Source organism: Tribolium castaneum, chromosome 10 (genome assembly GCF_031307605.1).
Source record: "Tribolium castaneum strain GA2 chromosome 10, icTriCast1.1, whole genome shotgun sequence".
Classification (NCBI taxonomy): domain Eukaryota; kingdom Metazoa; phylum Arthropoda; class Insecta; order Coleoptera; family Tenebrionidae; genus Tribolium; species Tribolium castaneum.
This window is the reverse complement of record NC_087403.1, coordinates 1,960,518-1,978,013: the sequence shown is the minus strand read 5'-3', so window position 1 is coordinate 1,978,013 and position 17,496 is coordinate 1,960,518. Positions and strand designations below refer to the sequence as shown.

Below are 17,496 nucleotides of genomic sequence, written 5' to 3'. Positions count from 1 at the left end.
GTTACTACCACGGTAAAGTGCCACGTTTGAATAAATTCCTTTTATATTGTTTTTTATTATTTTTATCTTACAAGTTTCATTGCAAATTGTTTAAAATAAAAAAATATATTTTCATTTTAAACAAAATGAAAACGTTTTATATTTATTTTAAACAAAATTTGAAATGAAACTTACAAAAAAAGTTGTTTTGGGGTAATAAAACACAGATTTTGTTAACATTTTTATTGTACACTTGAGTAACATAACAAATTAAATTTTTCAAAAAATTAAAGTATTGTATTATTTCTTAATTATACAAAAATTATAAAAAAATTAAATCAGTCAGTGTTGGCATGTTTTGCCTGTCTGCTCGAGACTTAAAACAAAATAAGGTCTGCTTTGCAATGACTTTTACCTTGTCTGTCAGCAAACAGTTGCCCACGCTACGACCACGAGGAGGTACATGCAGTGCACTGACACACTCGAGCGCAAATAAGAAACTTAAAAGTAAATTCTGAAATACCCTAAATAGCGAAAACGCCAAAATTTTGAACTTACAGGATCCTCAATTTTGCAGGCATTCCTCCACAATTCTTGAAGCTTTGGATTCTTAGGGAAGGTGAAGAAATGCTTATTGGACTGTCCTTTGTTGGGAACATAATCACTGGTGCATCCGGGGTATTTGCAGGAATATTTGCGATAACCAGCCATGACTAAAGTTCAGTTGAGTAGTAGAAATCAAAAATCCGTCACTCCAGACCAATGCCTTTAAAATAGAAAGAAACACCAATCAAAAAGATGAGGTTATATTAATAAAATAAGAGATACTTATCTTTTTGGTCGGCGCTCAACACCAGGAATTGACTCACTAACGAACTGTAATCAGAATTTTTGCTTTGATTAAACGATTAAACAAATAATTGCTACATACTTCCGGTAACACGTTGAACGATGAGTGACAAAACAACACTTTTGGCGCGATATTTTCGGTGCGATCTGCGCGCAAGCGTAGATGTCATTGTTACGTCAAAAAATATAATTTAATGAAATCCCTAATAAATACGCGCTTGTTTTAAAATAAGCAGTCGTCATTGGTCGTCCCTTTTCATCTCCCCGGGAGTGCAAAACCCCCCTCGCCTATACTCTCGTGTTGCCAATGCGCGTATCCCACTTTCACCCCCATGGTTGGGACAGTCGTACCAATTGTCCCACAGGCAAGTGGTGGTTGGTTTACTTCTAGCCAATCAGCAGACAGCGCGAAAACTTCACCGAGATTCCACTTTTAAATTTCATAAGTATTGCAAAACTACAGAAATGCCAACGTCGCATTTCTATAGTTTTGAAACAGCATACAGGATGATTCTGATTTGCCGGACTAACTCTAAACTAAATGATAGACAATCCACAACACCTTCCTTTGTATAAGTGGCTCCTTAGAAATACCTTCTAAAAATTGCAAAATTTTAAACTGGATTTTGGAACAGGATCATAAGAATGCAAAGAGAAAAAAATTTAAAGACCTTCTTGCCTTTTTATGATCCTAATACACACTTGGTGTATGGCGCGCTCCAAATATGACGTCCCCCAAGCAGCATGACTACGGCGGTTCTCCCACTCCTCGATTTTAAATGACCCGCTGTTATTACATAATACGTCGCGCGTAATTTAAATTGGTTTGTGTAAGTGGTAAAAAATCGATGAAAATTGTTGCATAATTGCAAAGGCACGCTGATACGGTTAAACATTCCAATAACGAGGCGATTACACAGTGCAGTCCATTCCATTCCTATCAATCACATTGCTATTACATTAGTATTTTTGTTAATTATAAAAACCCCAACACGTAACAGCGATCACTTTGCGTAGTGACACTGCACCGGCAAGTTTATTGACTCAAAAAATCGCGCTGAATATTTGAGGTAAGGCTTATTTTTGGTGATTTGTTGTAGGGATATTACAGTCGGCGATAACAAAGCGATAAGATAGTCAAATTTTGCAAACTTGAAATTTGTTTTGATACATAATAATAATAAACAAACTCATGGGGGACTGGGCCTTTTAATTTTAGATAAATATTTATTAATTTAAATAAGCACCTCCTGATAGTCGAACAGCTGCTTAGCCACAAAATTCAAATAAATGCCTGTGACTTCATTTCGGGACTTTGAGCGCATAAATCTAATGCAAATACACCGCAATGAATACAAAGTCGGCGTTTTTGCCATTAATTGCGAAAATTATCTCAGAATTACCTTTGTGCCATTGAGACAATAATCTTAATTTCATTTAATTTTTAGCATACAATGGAAATAATGAAATTAACATTATACTCATATAATTAACACGTATGATTAATAGTTACAAGGTTAGGGGTATTGGAAACGTAGGGAAACCGGGCGATTTTCGAGGACCGCTCAAAGTAATTCGTTTTCTAGTCGCAACATGTCACTATCCCCCGAAAACAACTTCGCCGAAATCGAAAAGTACTTAAGCCAGTTTGCCAGCGGCGACGTTATTCTCTCAAACAAGTACTTCGACAAAGGCCTCGCCGTGATCTACTTCAATAACCCGGGGAAAAAGAACGCAATCAGCGGGAAAATGATGGTCCAGCTGCGCCAATGCGTCCAGAAGCTGGAGGAATGGCGCGAGGGCAAGGCCGTGCTGCTCTGCGGCCTCGGGGGCAATTTCTGCTCCGGGGGCGATCTCGAATTCGCCAGAGCTTCCGGCACGCAAAAGGAAGCGCTTTACATGAGCAATTGGATGCAGGATACGCTGACGCGTCTCCAGAAGCTTCCGATGTTCAGCGTGTGCCTCATCCAGGGCCCCACGCTGGGGGGCGGCACCGAGGTGTCGCTCTTTTGCGACTTCATTATCGCAACGGAGGATGTCAAATACAGCTTCATCCACGGGAAAATGGGGATCATAACGGCGTGGGGCGGAACGACGCGGTATTATTGACCCGCAAAGCTCGTTCGGTTTAGCTGATCGTTTATTTCAGGCTTGTTGAGAAAATTGGGGCCAAGAAAGCGCTTAATTTGTTCCTCACGTCGCAGATTTTAAACGCCCAGGGGTGTGTCGAGAACGGCATCGCCGATCATGTCGTTCCCGTTGAAGACTGCTTAGCTAAGGCCATCGAATGGATCGACTTAAGGCTACAGCACCACCACCAGATTATCCGCTCCTTCAAAAATTGCGTCAATAAGGCCGCCAGGGACACGTACCAGAATTCGCTAACGTACGAGAAAAGCCTCTTCTCGCTCACGTGGGGCAGCGAAATGAATAAAGAAGCCTTGGCGAAGAACATCAAGCATATTAAAATGAATAACGGAGACGCCAAAATGTAATAACACGTGTATATTTTTTATTAATAAAACGAGATAAGCCAGCGATTTAAATGTTTATTAGCGGTATAAAAAACATTAGGGTAATATATCTACATAAATTTGAGTTACAGTGAAACCTCTCGTAACGGACACCTCTCCACAAAACGCCCCTTTTTTTTTCCTCTTCAGTGTGCGTTGTTGAGAGATTCCTATATAAGTGTTCATTATTAAAAAAAACTCGCAGCATGTCCTGACATTTTTACGGATGTTGTAGTATATTTTTATCATTGGATTGTTGGTTGCCTACTAAACCAGCTCACCAGAATTCATAACAAAGGATTAATAAATAGTGTTCAAAGACGATGTGTTATGTGTGTTTAATAACAAGAAAGACATTTTCGACAGTTCTTATAAATAATAAATAAATATTTTTATGAAAACCTGTTTTTTTTAATTGGTTATGAGAGAACGAATTGATCACAGAATTCGCTGACAAGGGGCAGCCTTGGCGAAGAACATCAAACATAGTAGAATGAATAACGGAGAAGCAATTTTTTATTAATAAAACGAGATAAACCAGCGATTTAAATGTTTATTAGCAGTATAAAAAACATTAGGGTAAGATATCTACATAAAACGCTTATACTAAATAGTCTTTGGAATACATAGAATCGAGAAGACGTTTCCTTAAGCAACTCTCTCGCGCGGTTTTTTCGCAACGCGCCGCCCTATGTGAAGCAGCACTTGACCTGAACGGATTTGCTTGAAAACGGCGATAGCTTCCTGGTGCGAAGCTCCATGGAGGGGTTTACTGTTAACAGCCAAAATTTCATCACCTGTAAAACAGTTTTTTGTAAAACAGCGATTGTCACTTAGGCCTACCAACCTTCTTTTAAAGTCCCGCTATCTGCTGCCTGACCGTTAGGAAAGATAGTTTTTACGTAAATTCCCATGCTGCCTTTCGGAGAGTCCCTCCCTCCGACGATGCTAAAACCTAAAGCCTTGTAACCGGGGCCCTTTTGGAAAACAACCTGTCTTATCGTAAACGTACTGCCGCCTCCGCGAGGGAGCGTGCAGAACTTGCTCTCTTCCTCTTCCTCGATCTCCTCGAGCTCCTCAATCCAGTCCTGGAAAAGTCGGTCTAGAGGCCTTTTTCTCGCAATCCGCAAAAACGTTAAATGACGCAAATGAATGAAGCCAATTATTAACAGGCAACAAAGTTTTCACTTTGGTGCTTGACTAAAATAAAATACGCAAAAAAGAATTCTCCTCTGTATTCTTGCACATTGTGATATTTTTAAAAAGATGAATTTATCTGTGGAATTAAGAAATATAGAATAATTACTATAACATAAATATGTTACTTATTCTACGAGAGTTTTATTAAGTTGGTGAAAAACAGAAGAAGAGGTTTTCAAATTTGGATATCTAACGTTTACATTTTTCGGTTTATTTCGTTCAATTTAGCTTAACTGTCAACGAGAATCGATCTTTATTATTATTTATTAGATTAAAAAACTGTAGATTTTTTTAATAGTGTCAGTCCAATCTAGCTTTTTTAATGATTGGCCTTTCTCTGTTGCATACGTTTCACATATCAGTTTCTTATTATTGAAAAGAATTCTTAAGAAAATCTCTATTCTTCAAGCGATATTCCTATAAACTGATTTAACAAAAATTGCCCTTTATTGAAAAAAAAATAGTTCAATGTGCTTGTAATGAGTTATTTTGGCGTGTTTCAGAAATCGCAAGATTTTTTACAAAAATCTTTCTTCTTTCTACCTTTAATTTTTCAGCTTACTTTGTATAGTTTCTGCATAATATCTTTTTTGATACTTTTTCTCTTGTATTTTGCGCCAAATAGTTATAGCAAAATAAACCAGTTTCTAAATAGGGAAAAATTATCTTATTTCAAAGTTTCTTTGACGCCACAAAATCACAAAACAAGCTCAAAATTTGTATTTTTTGCCAACAGTTCCTCTACTTACCTTATTTCAAAAAAAAAAACTGCTGGCCCTAATAAGAAACGGCTCATTTTATGCAAAAATGAGTTATTGTGGATTGTTTCCTTCAATCTGGATATTTTAAGATTTTTTTAATTTTGATAAATGCCCCAAATTGCAAAATATTTGACAAATTTTTTAAATCCAGGCAGAACACTCATTTGGCGCAACAAAGAACTAGTAAATGTTATTTAAACTTTTTTGCAATTTGCAGAAAAATTCAAATACTATAGGCGTCCGCAAAATCAGCTAAGTCAAGTCAGGTCCACAGCTGTGAACCGTTGGTGTAGAAAATATAATATTTCATATGACGCAAAATCAAGAAACTTATTCATACAAAAATTATTTTATCTTGGAAGGGAAAAAACATGTGTAAATAGCAATTTATTCATCAACTAAACAACTTTTACTATTTTTTTTTTCACTATTCATTATTATTTGGCAAAGCTTCCACTCCCCGAGTTTATACGTATAAAAAATCGTGGAGTTTGAAGGAAAATAGTACATTTAATACAGAGTAGAGCGATCTTTAGATAGGGCGGCTCAATGCAGTTCCCTGTGTGTTTTTACCGCATTTTGTAGGTCCGCCGATTAGGCAAGAACGTACCTGTTTATGGTCGCTACTCATCCGTTCACATTCACCATTTTGTCCAACATCCGGCCTTTGTTTAGCACTCATAAGTTCATAATGGCTTTTGGAGGTAACAACTTTGGAATTAAAATTTCTCGTGTCGGCTTCACTTTTAATTGGCTTCGTCTGGTATTTATTCTTGTTGGGCGAATGCGATCTCGCCCGTTCAAACTTAAGCTTCGTTTTGGGAATTTTAATATTTACATTTTCTAACTTAATTAGATTCTTCGTTTTGTTATCTTGGTTATTCTTATGAAGAATACTCCCAACCACCGACCAGCGCCTCGTTGCTTGGTTTTCGTCCAGGTCGTAGTCAGGGGGCGGCTCATACGGGAGGGAATCGTACCCTTGACTCTCACTATCATAGCCGTAATCCCGAGTTAAATTCACCGAATTGACTGTTCTTTGGCGTGAGCGCGCCCTTCGCCGCGTCTGCACCTTCTCCTCCGGGTGATCGCAGTCGATGGTCGGGAGCGAGGCGGAGCCCGAGTCGGGCGAGACGGGCGAAGGGACGTAGAACGTGGGCTGGGGCTGCTGGGGCTCGTGGGTCGGGCTGTGGAAGAACTCCTGAACGGACAAGGCCCGGCGCTTGCGGAGCCCCACATGGATGCGGCTCAGCTTCGCCCGCAGGACGTCCTGGACGCTGTTCTTCTTCGCCCCGGGGAGGCGCAGCGACGAAGTGGCGTGCGGGTGCGGAGTACTGACTAGAATTCGCGGACTAGGACTATTGAGGAGGGTGTCCCGAGACGCCTCGGGGCTGCTTTGGGTGCTGATGCCCCGCAAGGAGGCGCAGCAGTTACGTAACCGCCTCCATTTCTGCGAGATGCTGCCGTTCAGGTCTGGAAAAATACGGCGGTTAGAAGAGGGACGCCAGGAGAGACGTGTGGGAAACCTTTCAGTTGGTTGCACATTTCCACGGCGGTTCGCGCGAGACTACGATATCACTCTCGTTAATGAGCACAGTTGAGGATATACGTCATCTTGCGGTTAATTGCTTCAATACAATTACCGCTGAAATGGCTCGAAAATTTTGATTTTGTTCTCCAGCTTGCGGATGTGATTACTAATTAGAAAAATGGGAATACTGCACTCATCCCATTATAAACAAGAAAATGGTTCAACAACCGCTGTTGAGATATGAATCGTTCGAATAATCTTGCGGTGTCTGTGATTAGTCCACAATAACACAACCAAGCAACCAAATTCGTTTAAAACATCGATTTATAACACCGACTTAATTGAAACATAAAACAGATGTCAAATGTGCCTCCTTAACAGGGGCGGATTGAGCTGATTCGGGGGCCCTTACGACCAATCTCCCCAAAAATTACAAAACGACTTTTTACAAAATTCTCCGCCCGCTCACTTTTTAACAAACAATATCTATGTTGTCGAAAATTCAAATAAGTAGGTGTGCAAGAACAGTTTATTAGTCAATTAGGGTCAATTAGGTCTTTTTCGTCTGAAATTTCTTGTTGATACTACTGTTAATCTGCCTTCTTCCATTGCATTTCTTAAATAACACTTGTTAACAATTTTTTTTCTTTTACCAAGAGATAATTTATACCGATTTTTTTTGTGCTTACTCACTGATCAGGCTGATCCTTTTAGAGCCCACATTAAAAACTTTATATCTATCCCTACAGTTTTTGAAATAAACGAAAAAAATAGAATTTTAGCTCATTATTTTCATTTTTAATCAAGTAAACTTTCAGAAAATAAGATAAAATTGTGTTATATAATAAGTAGAAAAGTATGTAGTAAGTAGAAAAAATGTCAAGAAGTTCAAAATTCAATGACAGACTATTATAAACTATAATTAAATATTATTATTTTACTGCTAATTCGATAATGAACCAGCTAAAAACTAAATAAAATACTGAAGTTTGACAATTGTTGACCATTTTACAAGATCTACTTGATTAACTATAAAAACTACGAAGTAAAATCCGTTTTTTGTGATTTTTTTCAAAAACTGTAAGAGATAGGTATAGGACGTATTGATAAAAGTCACAATAAATATCGATATTCTATCGATTGCCGGTAAAAAAACAAGGTCGTTCCATTTGAAAAAAGTGAGTTATAGCTGTTACTTTGAAAACCATCATACTAGCCATGAATTTTGACAGTTGACGATCTCGAAAATTCTAGAAAACTCCTCAAACCTTCGGTTATTGAATGCAAAAGAATTATTCACATATCGTATAGGGTTCAAAGGCTGTAATATCTTAGATAAACCCTTGCATATAAAAATTTTACCAAAAAAACTGACATCTGTCAATAACTATGACACATAAATACCAACAACTTGGGTAAATTTTACTCAGCTTGAGAAGATGGATTCAAATATGCAATAAAAATGTGTGATTACTATTTAAAACTTCAAACTTGGCGTCAATTTTTTGTAATTCCGAAAGCTCAGCCATTTTTAAAGTAATTTAGTTGAACTCAAAATGGTCGATTTAGACAGTATACAAAATTTTAAAGCTCTAGCTATATTAGGATGTTAAAAAGATTCTAATGTAGGTTCTAAAAAATCACCCTGTATGTCCCATTTGTCTATCACGTCTATTTTTTTAATATATTCAATAAAAGTTTTGAAAATGAAAATTTGTTTCTGGTTGTTGGAGAGATAATGTTTTTGAGATAAAAATATGTTATTCGTTGTAAACTAGTGTAATTTTTAACTCATTTTTTACCACTGAACTCTCAATTAATGCACTTGACATCCACAAACTTTTCATACTCTTAAAATTTGAATTTGTAAAAGTCGATTATTTTTTTACTTCCTTTTGTTTATATCGTATAAGAACAAATCTTTATAATTGAAGTAAAAGAAGTTTAAATACGCTGCCATTTAATGCATTTTTATTATTTTAAATTTAACCATGTCGCAGAGAAATATGGAATAACCATTTGACAAAAATTACTATACGTACCAAATATTTTTACAAGACTTTTGTTTTTGATTTAAAATTGAGAATTCTGAGAATAAAATAACAAAGAAATTGAAATCTTGAGTAAGTGAGATTTTATTTTGTATTAGTACAAACTAGCTAGTATTTAACCTCTTTGCATGTACTATATCCTTAAGTATTTACAACACATATAAAAAAACTCATGTTTAGTGGCTATTTTTAAATAATAATGCTATAAACAACGTACGTATGATTTGCAAGGATTTTTTTCCGAGTTTGAGGTCATTTGAATTTTTCATGTAGATAAACAACCCGTGTATAAAGTTAAATACAAACTTTTTCAAAGCTGCAAAGTAAAATTTGCTACTTGCGTAAGAATAATTTCTGGTCGACTTGGTGAAGAGAATTCACATACTTGACTTAAAAGTGAATTACTATAATAAGATACGTAACTATTTAGTTGCAACTTTTGATAATAACACTAATAGTGACGATCTAAGCAAAGACGCGAGCATTGTTTTATCAGAGATGATCTCTGAAATTGATATTAAAGATCAATTTACTACTGGAATAAATTGAAACTATATTTTTTCAAAATTGGTTTTCTTTGCTTTTTTCGGTTTATTCGTCTGGCGCTAACTCCGCCTCTGCTCCAAGTCAGTAAAGTAGATAGATCGTACAAATTTATGGTGGAAAGTAAATCAGGAGGAATAAAGCATTTTCCATTCACAGACTTTTTAATAATTTTAATATAATGGAAACATATTTTAAACAGGCATCCACACGCGATTATCTCATGCAAAACAATTGGCTCTTTTCCGCTGAGAACAAAGCTGTTTACATCCCCAATAAATCGTTATCAAGCCACCAAAAGAGTAGTTTGTGTCCGAATGACATGAAATAGCGGCAAATTTGTCGAAAGTTCGACGTGGGATCCCTTGGTGCACAACTATGTCGAGGATAAATGAAACGATCGGTGAAAATATGTATTTAAATTTTTCCAGAGCCGCGCTGTGCCCTATTTGACCGTTTTTACCATCTTGGTTTGAAAGCGAACGCGGTCAAACAATGCAGACAGTTGATTTCTATTATTCTATTGTAGTATTAATGCTACTTTATTGCAGCGAATGTAAATAATTATTACACCGGTCGGGAATGTGACGTGTATTGTACAGTTATCGGTAATTAATCGTCCGTCAGCAAGGAAAAACGTGCAAAATTCCCGAGAATGAAATAATTTATTCAAAAGTTGCCGACGAAATATTCAAATTAGTTCAGACGAAACAACAAAACCGCCCACGAAGTGGCCGCAATGTCTTACCGATATCGGGAAAATCATTGAAAATCGCTTTGGAGCACATAAATAACACCACATTCACGTTGCTGACTATTTGTCGAAATACGCAGGAAGACTCACGGATACGCCTGTTGAGCGTGAACAGTAACTCAGGACCGTACTAAGCAAATCGAGTACCCAATTAAAACACGTATCGAGCCCCCGTTGTTAACTCACTCCATTAGCAAGAAAATTGCTCCGCTTGCGGAACTTCGAAGGAAATGGATCTGTCACTGACCCTTCGCTACAATTAACCGATTTGCAGCAAAACCCAAATTCGAAAATGCGCCAAGACTGGATTAAAATTCCACGAACCACCAACTGACCACAATGGAGAAAATAAAGTTATCATGTATAATTTACGACATGTCTAAATTTGGAATGTTGTGTTTGATTCCTCTGCTGATAGGCTTAATAACGCTGAATTACGGCAAGTTTGCGCGATTCACACGGTATACACAAAACCGAGTCCGATTCAAAGAACGTATTGTTTTCGTGTAAAAATTCGTAGGTGTAAACCTTTGTATACAAACATGCCTGCACCTGAAGCCGCTCTAAATAACAACATTGTGGCAGGCGCTCATTATGCAAATTTAGCCGTATACCAAGAAAACTGACGTCACACTGAGGATAATTAAGGAAATTTCGCACCCATGATCCACATACGCCGGAGCGTACTTTTGAGTATTCCTGGCACGACTTCCGCATGCCCGCTTCCTGTTAAGGTAAATCAACGATAGGGAAGGAAGCGATTGACATGCTGCGTTTCAGCAATTTTTACCGGCGGCCTTGGAGGTGAAGAAGCACGAAAATGTGGAAATGTGTCGCCTACTCACGATTAAAAATAGCTTGCGCAATTAAGTTGATTATTTATAAATTACGAGATAATATTTTAATTAACCGTATTTGTCGGCCACGTTCAATAACAATGCACGGGCTGAAGTGACTCACAAATTATAATATTGTATTAGTCCCTCACATGGCAAATTTTGTCGAAATTATGTAATGTCCGGAAGCGCGAGAAAAGTGTCGGCTTTCAATCCGGGGCGGTCCAGAAATGCGAGCAAAGTATGATTTGATTGTTATTGGATCGAGTTCGGCGACAGTAACGACCTTTTAATTGGCAGTTCGAAATTTTATGATGACAGTCACAGCTCCGCAAACGAGCTGATTCAGCTCAGAACGGTTCCGAAAACGAAAAAAGCGCAAATTGTGCCAGAAGGAGTCGGTGCGTAACGTGAGATAATCACACCTTGATTCGCTAATAAATATTTAGCAACTTGCGGGCGATCAAGCGAATATAACCATTCGGGGACAATTTGGAAAAGTGGGATTTTGGGGCGGTGGTGGAAACGGGAATAAAACTAGATTGAAATTCGTTGCGAAATATTATTTATATTCCAGTTGTTAGTTATGGTCACCTGACATTTGAGCAACGTCTATTAAACGTAATTAGAAATTAATTGCAAAGGCTGGGGGAGGCGCACACGCAATCAATTACCCAATCTTCGAAACCATCTTACGCCAAAAAGTTAAATCTCGCTGCTTTTCCTTTTCCCTTTTATGCTGTTTGTTTATTTTCGTAATTGCTAAGAGGACGCCCACTTTACACGAAAAATTTCAATAAATAAACACTTCTGTTTACGATACTACCGCACCTTTTCAAACAAACCTACTATTGCCAGGGGACAGTTTTACTCCGTTTCGAAAATATATTAATTTGTCCTATATAACAAGCGTCATAATATGTGTAGTGGAATGCACTCTATGATGTAAATAGCCAACAAAGAAATCCATAAATAGACTCACTGATGCATCTGCATGTAAGACGTATCAAGTAATGTAGCCCAGGGGTGTACTCGCTGCATTTGTCGCTCCGAATAACAAACAAACAGCAAACGCGGATTGTTATTTCATTTCAATTAGAATAACATTTCAAACTAATGAACAAAACTGACGATGGTTTGCTAATAAAACGCAAAATTTTTTTTTAGTTTTGGTAAAAATATTTTTTTAACTCGGTTTATTTCGGTAAGAAATTCAAAAGCGTGTTTAAATGCTTGAAAAAAGTAAGAATAACTCCTTTTTTGACCAGATTTTGTCAATATTCGGCCTATTCTTGACGAAATTTCGCTCAAAAATACGCGAAAAAAGTTTATTTTTGCAATGTTGAAGCGGATTGTGACAAGATCTTACAAAATAAATGAAACAAAATTGACTGAAATAAGATAAAATTAATGTCAATTTCGATCAAATGTGGTGATTTTTCAGCCAGAAACAACTTGGTGCGTTAACCGCTGAAAAAAGCAAAAATTACTATTTATTTCGACCTAACTTTGTTGATTGATTCTTCGGTTTCTGGCGGAAAATTGTGCTAAAACACTCGAAAAAAACAAAAACTAATGAAAACCTAGGCTTAAACTTTTTGATTTTTCAGTCCCGCAAAAAAAATATTTTTTTTAGTTTTGGTAAAGATATTTTTTTAGCTCGGTTTATTTCGGTAAGAAATTCAAAAGCGTGTTTAAATGCTTGAAAAAAGTAAGAATAACTCCTTTTTTGACCAGATTTTGTCAATATTCGGCTTATTCTTGACGAAATTTCGCTCAAAAACAAATCAGATCGTGTATAACTGTCACAAAGTAACATCAGTTTCATTATATTTTTGATTTTTTAAGAGGTTTTCTGAGAAGATCTTACAAAATAAATGGTTTTTAGGTTTCAAAATGAATTAAATTGACTTAAATAAGATAAAACCAATAGCAATTTCGATCAAATCTGGTGATTTTTCAGCCAATTTTTGCAAATTTTTTCGAGAGAGAAAACTTAGTGTATTAACTGTTCGAAAACAGCAAACATGACTTTTTATTTCACCTTAAATTTGTTTATTCTTTGGTTTCTGGCTGAAAGATGTGCTCAAACACTCGAAAAAGCAAAAATTATGAACTGATAGACTTAACATTGTGCTTTTTCGGTTTTCTCTACCGAAATCTCCCAAAAAAGACGAGTTTAATCACACTTTTGACCAAAATTTGTTTTGAAAAGTGTATCTTTAATGAGTTTCTTGTACAACACGAGCTAAATTAAATCAATTTCGATCTAATTTCATCATTTTTCAGCGGTAAGAACAACACCGTTTTTATATAATGCGTCCTAATAACAATATTTTGTCTTTTTTTGACTTTTTTTATGCAATTTCGTAGAAAAATGAAGTAAAGCGAGTAAAATATCACCAATTCCGACTTATTTTTGTGAATTTTAGAAGTTTTTTGACCAAATCTTAAAAAATAAATAAGTGTCTTTTTCAAAAACCAGCTAAAATACTTCACAACTTTGAAAATTGTTTAAAAACTTGAAAAAAGTAGGAATAACTCCTTTTTCGACCAGATTTTGTCAATATTCGGCTTATTCTTTACGAAGTTTCGCTCAAAAACAAACAAAATCGAGTGTAATAGGCAAAGTAACATCAGTTTCATTTTATTTTTGCGATTTTGAGGCATCTTTTGACCAGATCTTACAAAATAATTATAGGTTCAAAAACTAACTAAATTAACTGAAATAAGATAAAATAAATGTCAATTTCGATAAAATTTGGTGGTTTTTCAGCCAACAAAATTTATCGAGAAAAAAACCTTTCGAAAAAAGCAAAAACTACAATTTATTTCAGCGTAAGTTTGTTTATTTTTCGGTTTCTGGTTGAAAAATGTGCTGAAACATCCGAAAAAGCAAGAATTATTATTATTATCTCCCAATAAAGACGAGTTTATTAACACTTTTGACCAAAATTTGTTTTGAAAAATGTCTGTTAAATGAGTTTCTTGTACAAATATATAATATCTCCTAATAACATTTTTTTGTTGACTTTTTTATACAATCTCGCTCAGAAGTAAAGTAAGGCGGGTAAAATACCGCAGATTCCGTCTATTTTTGTTGATTTTAGACACTTTTTGGCCAAATTTTGTAAAATAAATGAGTGTAACTTAGTGATTGTCAAATTTATTTTTTGACCTCTCAATAAAACCGGGCTCGTGTCTTGTACTTTATTGTATAGACGGTTTTCTTATCGTATTTGTATTTGTGCTGATAAGTCCATTACCAACAACAAATTCCATGAAATATTACTCAAAAGGGTCCTGAACGAATTGCTCTGTTAGCGGAGTTATTTATTGATAGCAATAAAACACCCTCGGAACGGTGACGAGGGTTGCCCCAGGTATCCATATTTCAGAGGGATGAAGTCAAAACCGCCTCCAAAGACGAAAACCTCGACCCGTTCCAGCAACAAATCTCGATCAAGTGTCAGATATCAATGCTACTCGTAATTCAATTAAGGCTTTAGGATTATCCAATTTGCGTCATTTGCACAAGCAGGAAACCGAATTTTATTTATTATGTTGACACAAACTTAATAGGCCACGCTAGTCCACATAAATATTATTTAATATCGAAGTAATTTATTCAGTCTCGTTAATTGGACACCTTTAAGAAATCCTACCATCGCAAGGGGTCTGCAGCTTATAGCGGGCATATTGTGGTAATCTTGCGCTACGTAATTGTGGAAAAAATTCGCGCCATGGTCAGCACTAAATACGATATGAATAAAATATCGTTGCATAACGTGTGTAGCGAATCGAATTACTCTTCCCAGCGCGCACCAGTTTTTCACCGGCCGTTGCAATAACAATAAAGAGGCACCCGCACATGTCATAAACCCATCTCTTTACACAAATCGGGAAATATGAGGTCAAAATAACAGTTTAACAGCGATTAGCTGATAGTCGTGTTTTGGCGCTTTGACCTTCCATCAATCACATCCGCTTCTCTCACGAATCGCCAAATCTGTGCCACGCATAATTAAGATTTTCAAAAAAATCGCCAAACTCTGACCTTACCCGCCGATCATTCGCCGAAAACTGGACCTTGCGGCGCACCTTGAGCAACCACACGTGCTTTTTGCGACATGTGTTTATCAGTGCACCAGAAGAATTCTATCATAAACACAGCCATTAGCACTTGCCGGTTAATTTGTTAGTGTGGGTGGTAAAATTTTGTGGGCCATTAAACTTGAAATCGAATCCTCGGCCAGGGGTGAATACGTTTGGAGAACAACGTGAGGCTTCTTGACTCGGTTAATTGCCCAATCAAAATTTCACTCTTTTATGTTTTACTGGCAGATTGTTTAAATTAGTTACACAAGTAGCCAAGTATAAATCGAATTATGGTAATAAAAAGTAAAAGTTAATTGAAGCCGCAGCTGGAAAACAAACTGAGTGTTTAGGTCGGGTCAGGACAATTAGCGGTGATTTTGTGAACCGGCACTTATCCCCGCAAAATTTTGCCGATTGGAGAAACTATGCGGTAAAATAGCCTACCTTTGTTGAATGGTTTTTCGGCGGCGCTGCCGAGACGGTTGTCTTGGTTGGGCGAAGTGGCGATTTCGGCGTCGGTCACACCCTCGGCCCCGAGCATGGTGTGTGCGGACTCCGAGTGTCGCAGAAGTACCATTATATGCGGGATCACTTCAGGTGTCGCGAATTGGGGCACTGGCTGCGAGGACGTCGAGCAGTGTCCGCATCGTGGCTTTCAGTGAGTTTACTCGCCGGCAATGTGACGGGCAATGCGCACATGCTCCCACAATTGCAGATGAATGATGCTGCACGTCGCACATCGCACTGCCGAAGGAGAGGGATGCGGATAAAGACTCCCGAAATACGCGACGGACGGGGAGATGGGAATTCCGAGGGCGCAAACATTTTATTTCCGACTCTGTCGGTTCGGTCCACACACGTGCGACGTACGTCGCTGCTCGCCGGTGGAACCCCAAAAAGGGGAACGGATATTAGGGTGTGGATAAAGGACGTCTACCCTCGCCCAGACAATGATATCCCGGCTCGATCTCCGCAACACACCACTGAAACATCCGAGCGCAGCAGCATTTTTACTCTACCCATTTTCATAACGAAAAAATCGTTGGGTTAATCGGGGCACAAGAATCACATTAAGTTAATAGCATGGGGGTAATTAATGACGGCTAGAATGTGGGGAAATGGCCAAAAATGCGGGCGCTTTTTCAATCAATAGCAAGCCAGGCGAAATTTTGCAACTGTAACAGTCTGACTTGCATTAAATTTTGCGAAATATTTTCCTTTCTGGCTGTAAAGCGTGCTCTTAGCGACAACTCTGAACCAAAAACCAAAAATTTTCGACCAAGTGTGGCTTTTCGGCTTATTTTGAGAAAAACCAACATTAATTTTTCTTGCCTAATTAGCCTACCTACGTAAAAAACGTGTTTAAAGGTTTGAGAAAAGTAGGATTTTAGCTTTTTCCGACTAAATTTTGGCATTTTTCGTCTTATCCTTGACGAAATTTCGCTTGCAGTTATATTTTCTTTGTAGACCGTAAAGTTTTACAACAGATAATGATGTTTAGGATAACAAGGGTGGCCCGAAAATTAACTAGAAAGGTCCTTGCGGTTGTGGTAATCGTAATAAAAATTTAATGGTGTACAAAGAAAACATTATTACAATAAAATTACAACTCAAAAAAGAAAATAATTTTCGATGTTTTTTGGGAGTATTTTAAAGAAATTTCACCCAAAAACGCGTTAAATCCAAAGAAACTAACATTAATTTTAATTTATTTTGTGATTTTTAGGTGTTTTTCACAAATTTCTGCAAAATAAATCAGTTTCATAAGCTAAAAAATAATCATTTCGATATAATTCGGAAATTTTTCATCACATTTCAACCAAATTAGAAAAAAACTTAAGTTTGTACGTCAACAAGATCAAACAAGGCTAAAATAACACCAATTTTAGTATAATTAAGTGACTTTTCGGTTTGTTTCAAACAAAATTTTGCGAAATAATTGCGACTTTCTCTGAATAACTTAGTCAAAAAGGCATAAATAACATAATTCTGGATTTAAATTTGTGATTTTTTGATCTTTTCTAAAAAAATCTCGGAAAAAATTCGGTTTACAGAAAAATTTAATTCATTAAAATTTAACACGTTGTTAAAAGATTACAACGCGAATGGACCAATCAAATTGGTTCAGCTTGATCACGTGACCAGTTAATTTAAGATTAAATTAATGACGCTTCTATAAATCGACCCTGAGATTTTAGCTCTAAACCTGCTGAATTGCTCTAGAAAGGTAGAAATAAGTCAAGTTTACACCAAAGTACAAGGTGTAACAAAAAAATGGGGACAAAAGGGATTTTCCAAAAGTAAAAATAAAACGATTTAATCCAATTTAACAGCTATAACAAGTTGCAGCGTTTAAAAATTAAAGAGCGCCAAACATCAAA

The 17,496-nt window shown here is 36.8% G+C and overlaps 2 protein-coding genes and 1 long non-coding RNA gene across 5 annotated transcripts; 1 reads left to right on the top strand and 2 right to left on the bottom strand.

Moving 5' to 3' along the window:
- Window positions 1-207: 207 nt before the first annotated feature.
- On the bottom strand, window positions 208-1,304 carry LOC135267208 (uncharacterized). Its single transcript, XR_010335565.1, has 2 exons — window positions 538-1,304; window positions 208-493 (listed from the first exon to the last, which is right to left on the bottom strand). It is a non-coding gene; the product is annotated as an uncharacterized LOC135267208 (long non-coding RNA).
- Window positions 1,305-1,738: 434 nt separating this feature from the next.
- LOC659052 (ethylmalonyl-CoA decarboxylase) lies at window positions 1,739-3,368 on the top strand. The gene is made up of 3 exons (XM_015980752.2): window positions 1,739-1,898; window positions 2,415-2,927; window positions 2,978-3,368. Exons 2-3 carry the CDS (start codon window positions 2,422-2,424, stop codon window positions 3,321-3,323), a joined length of 852 nt encoding a protein of 283 aa, XP_015836238.1. The 5' UTR covers window positions 1,739-1,898; window positions 2,415-2,421; the 3' UTR covers window positions 3,324-3,368.
- A 506-nt stretch (window positions 3,369-3,874) lies between these two features.
- On the bottom strand, window positions 3,875-15,898 carry LOC659133 (pro-interleukin-16). Of its 3 annotated transcripts, none has more exons than XM_965465.5 (4): window positions 15,560-15,898; window positions 5,913-6,775; window positions 4,189-4,429; window positions 3,875-4,138 (listed from the first exon to the last, which is right to left on the bottom strand). In XM_965465.5, the coding sequence occupies exons 1-4, from the start codon at window positions 15,690-15,692 to the stop codon at window positions 3,990-3,992; spliced, it is 1,386 nt and encodes a 461-aa protein (XP_970558.1). In that variant the 5' UTR covers window positions 15,693-15,898; the 3' UTR covers window positions 3,875-3,989. The 3 variants fall into 3 exon arrangements, with proteins under 3 accessions (XP_970558.1, XP_008200226.1, XP_008200227.1); XM_008202004.3 differs by lacking the exon at window positions 15,560-15,898 and adding an exon at window positions 10,176-10,604; XM_008202005.3 differs by lacking the exon at window positions 15,560-15,898 and adding an exon at window positions 6,829-6,869.
- Between the last annotated feature and the right edge of the window lie 1,598 nt (window positions 15,899-17,496).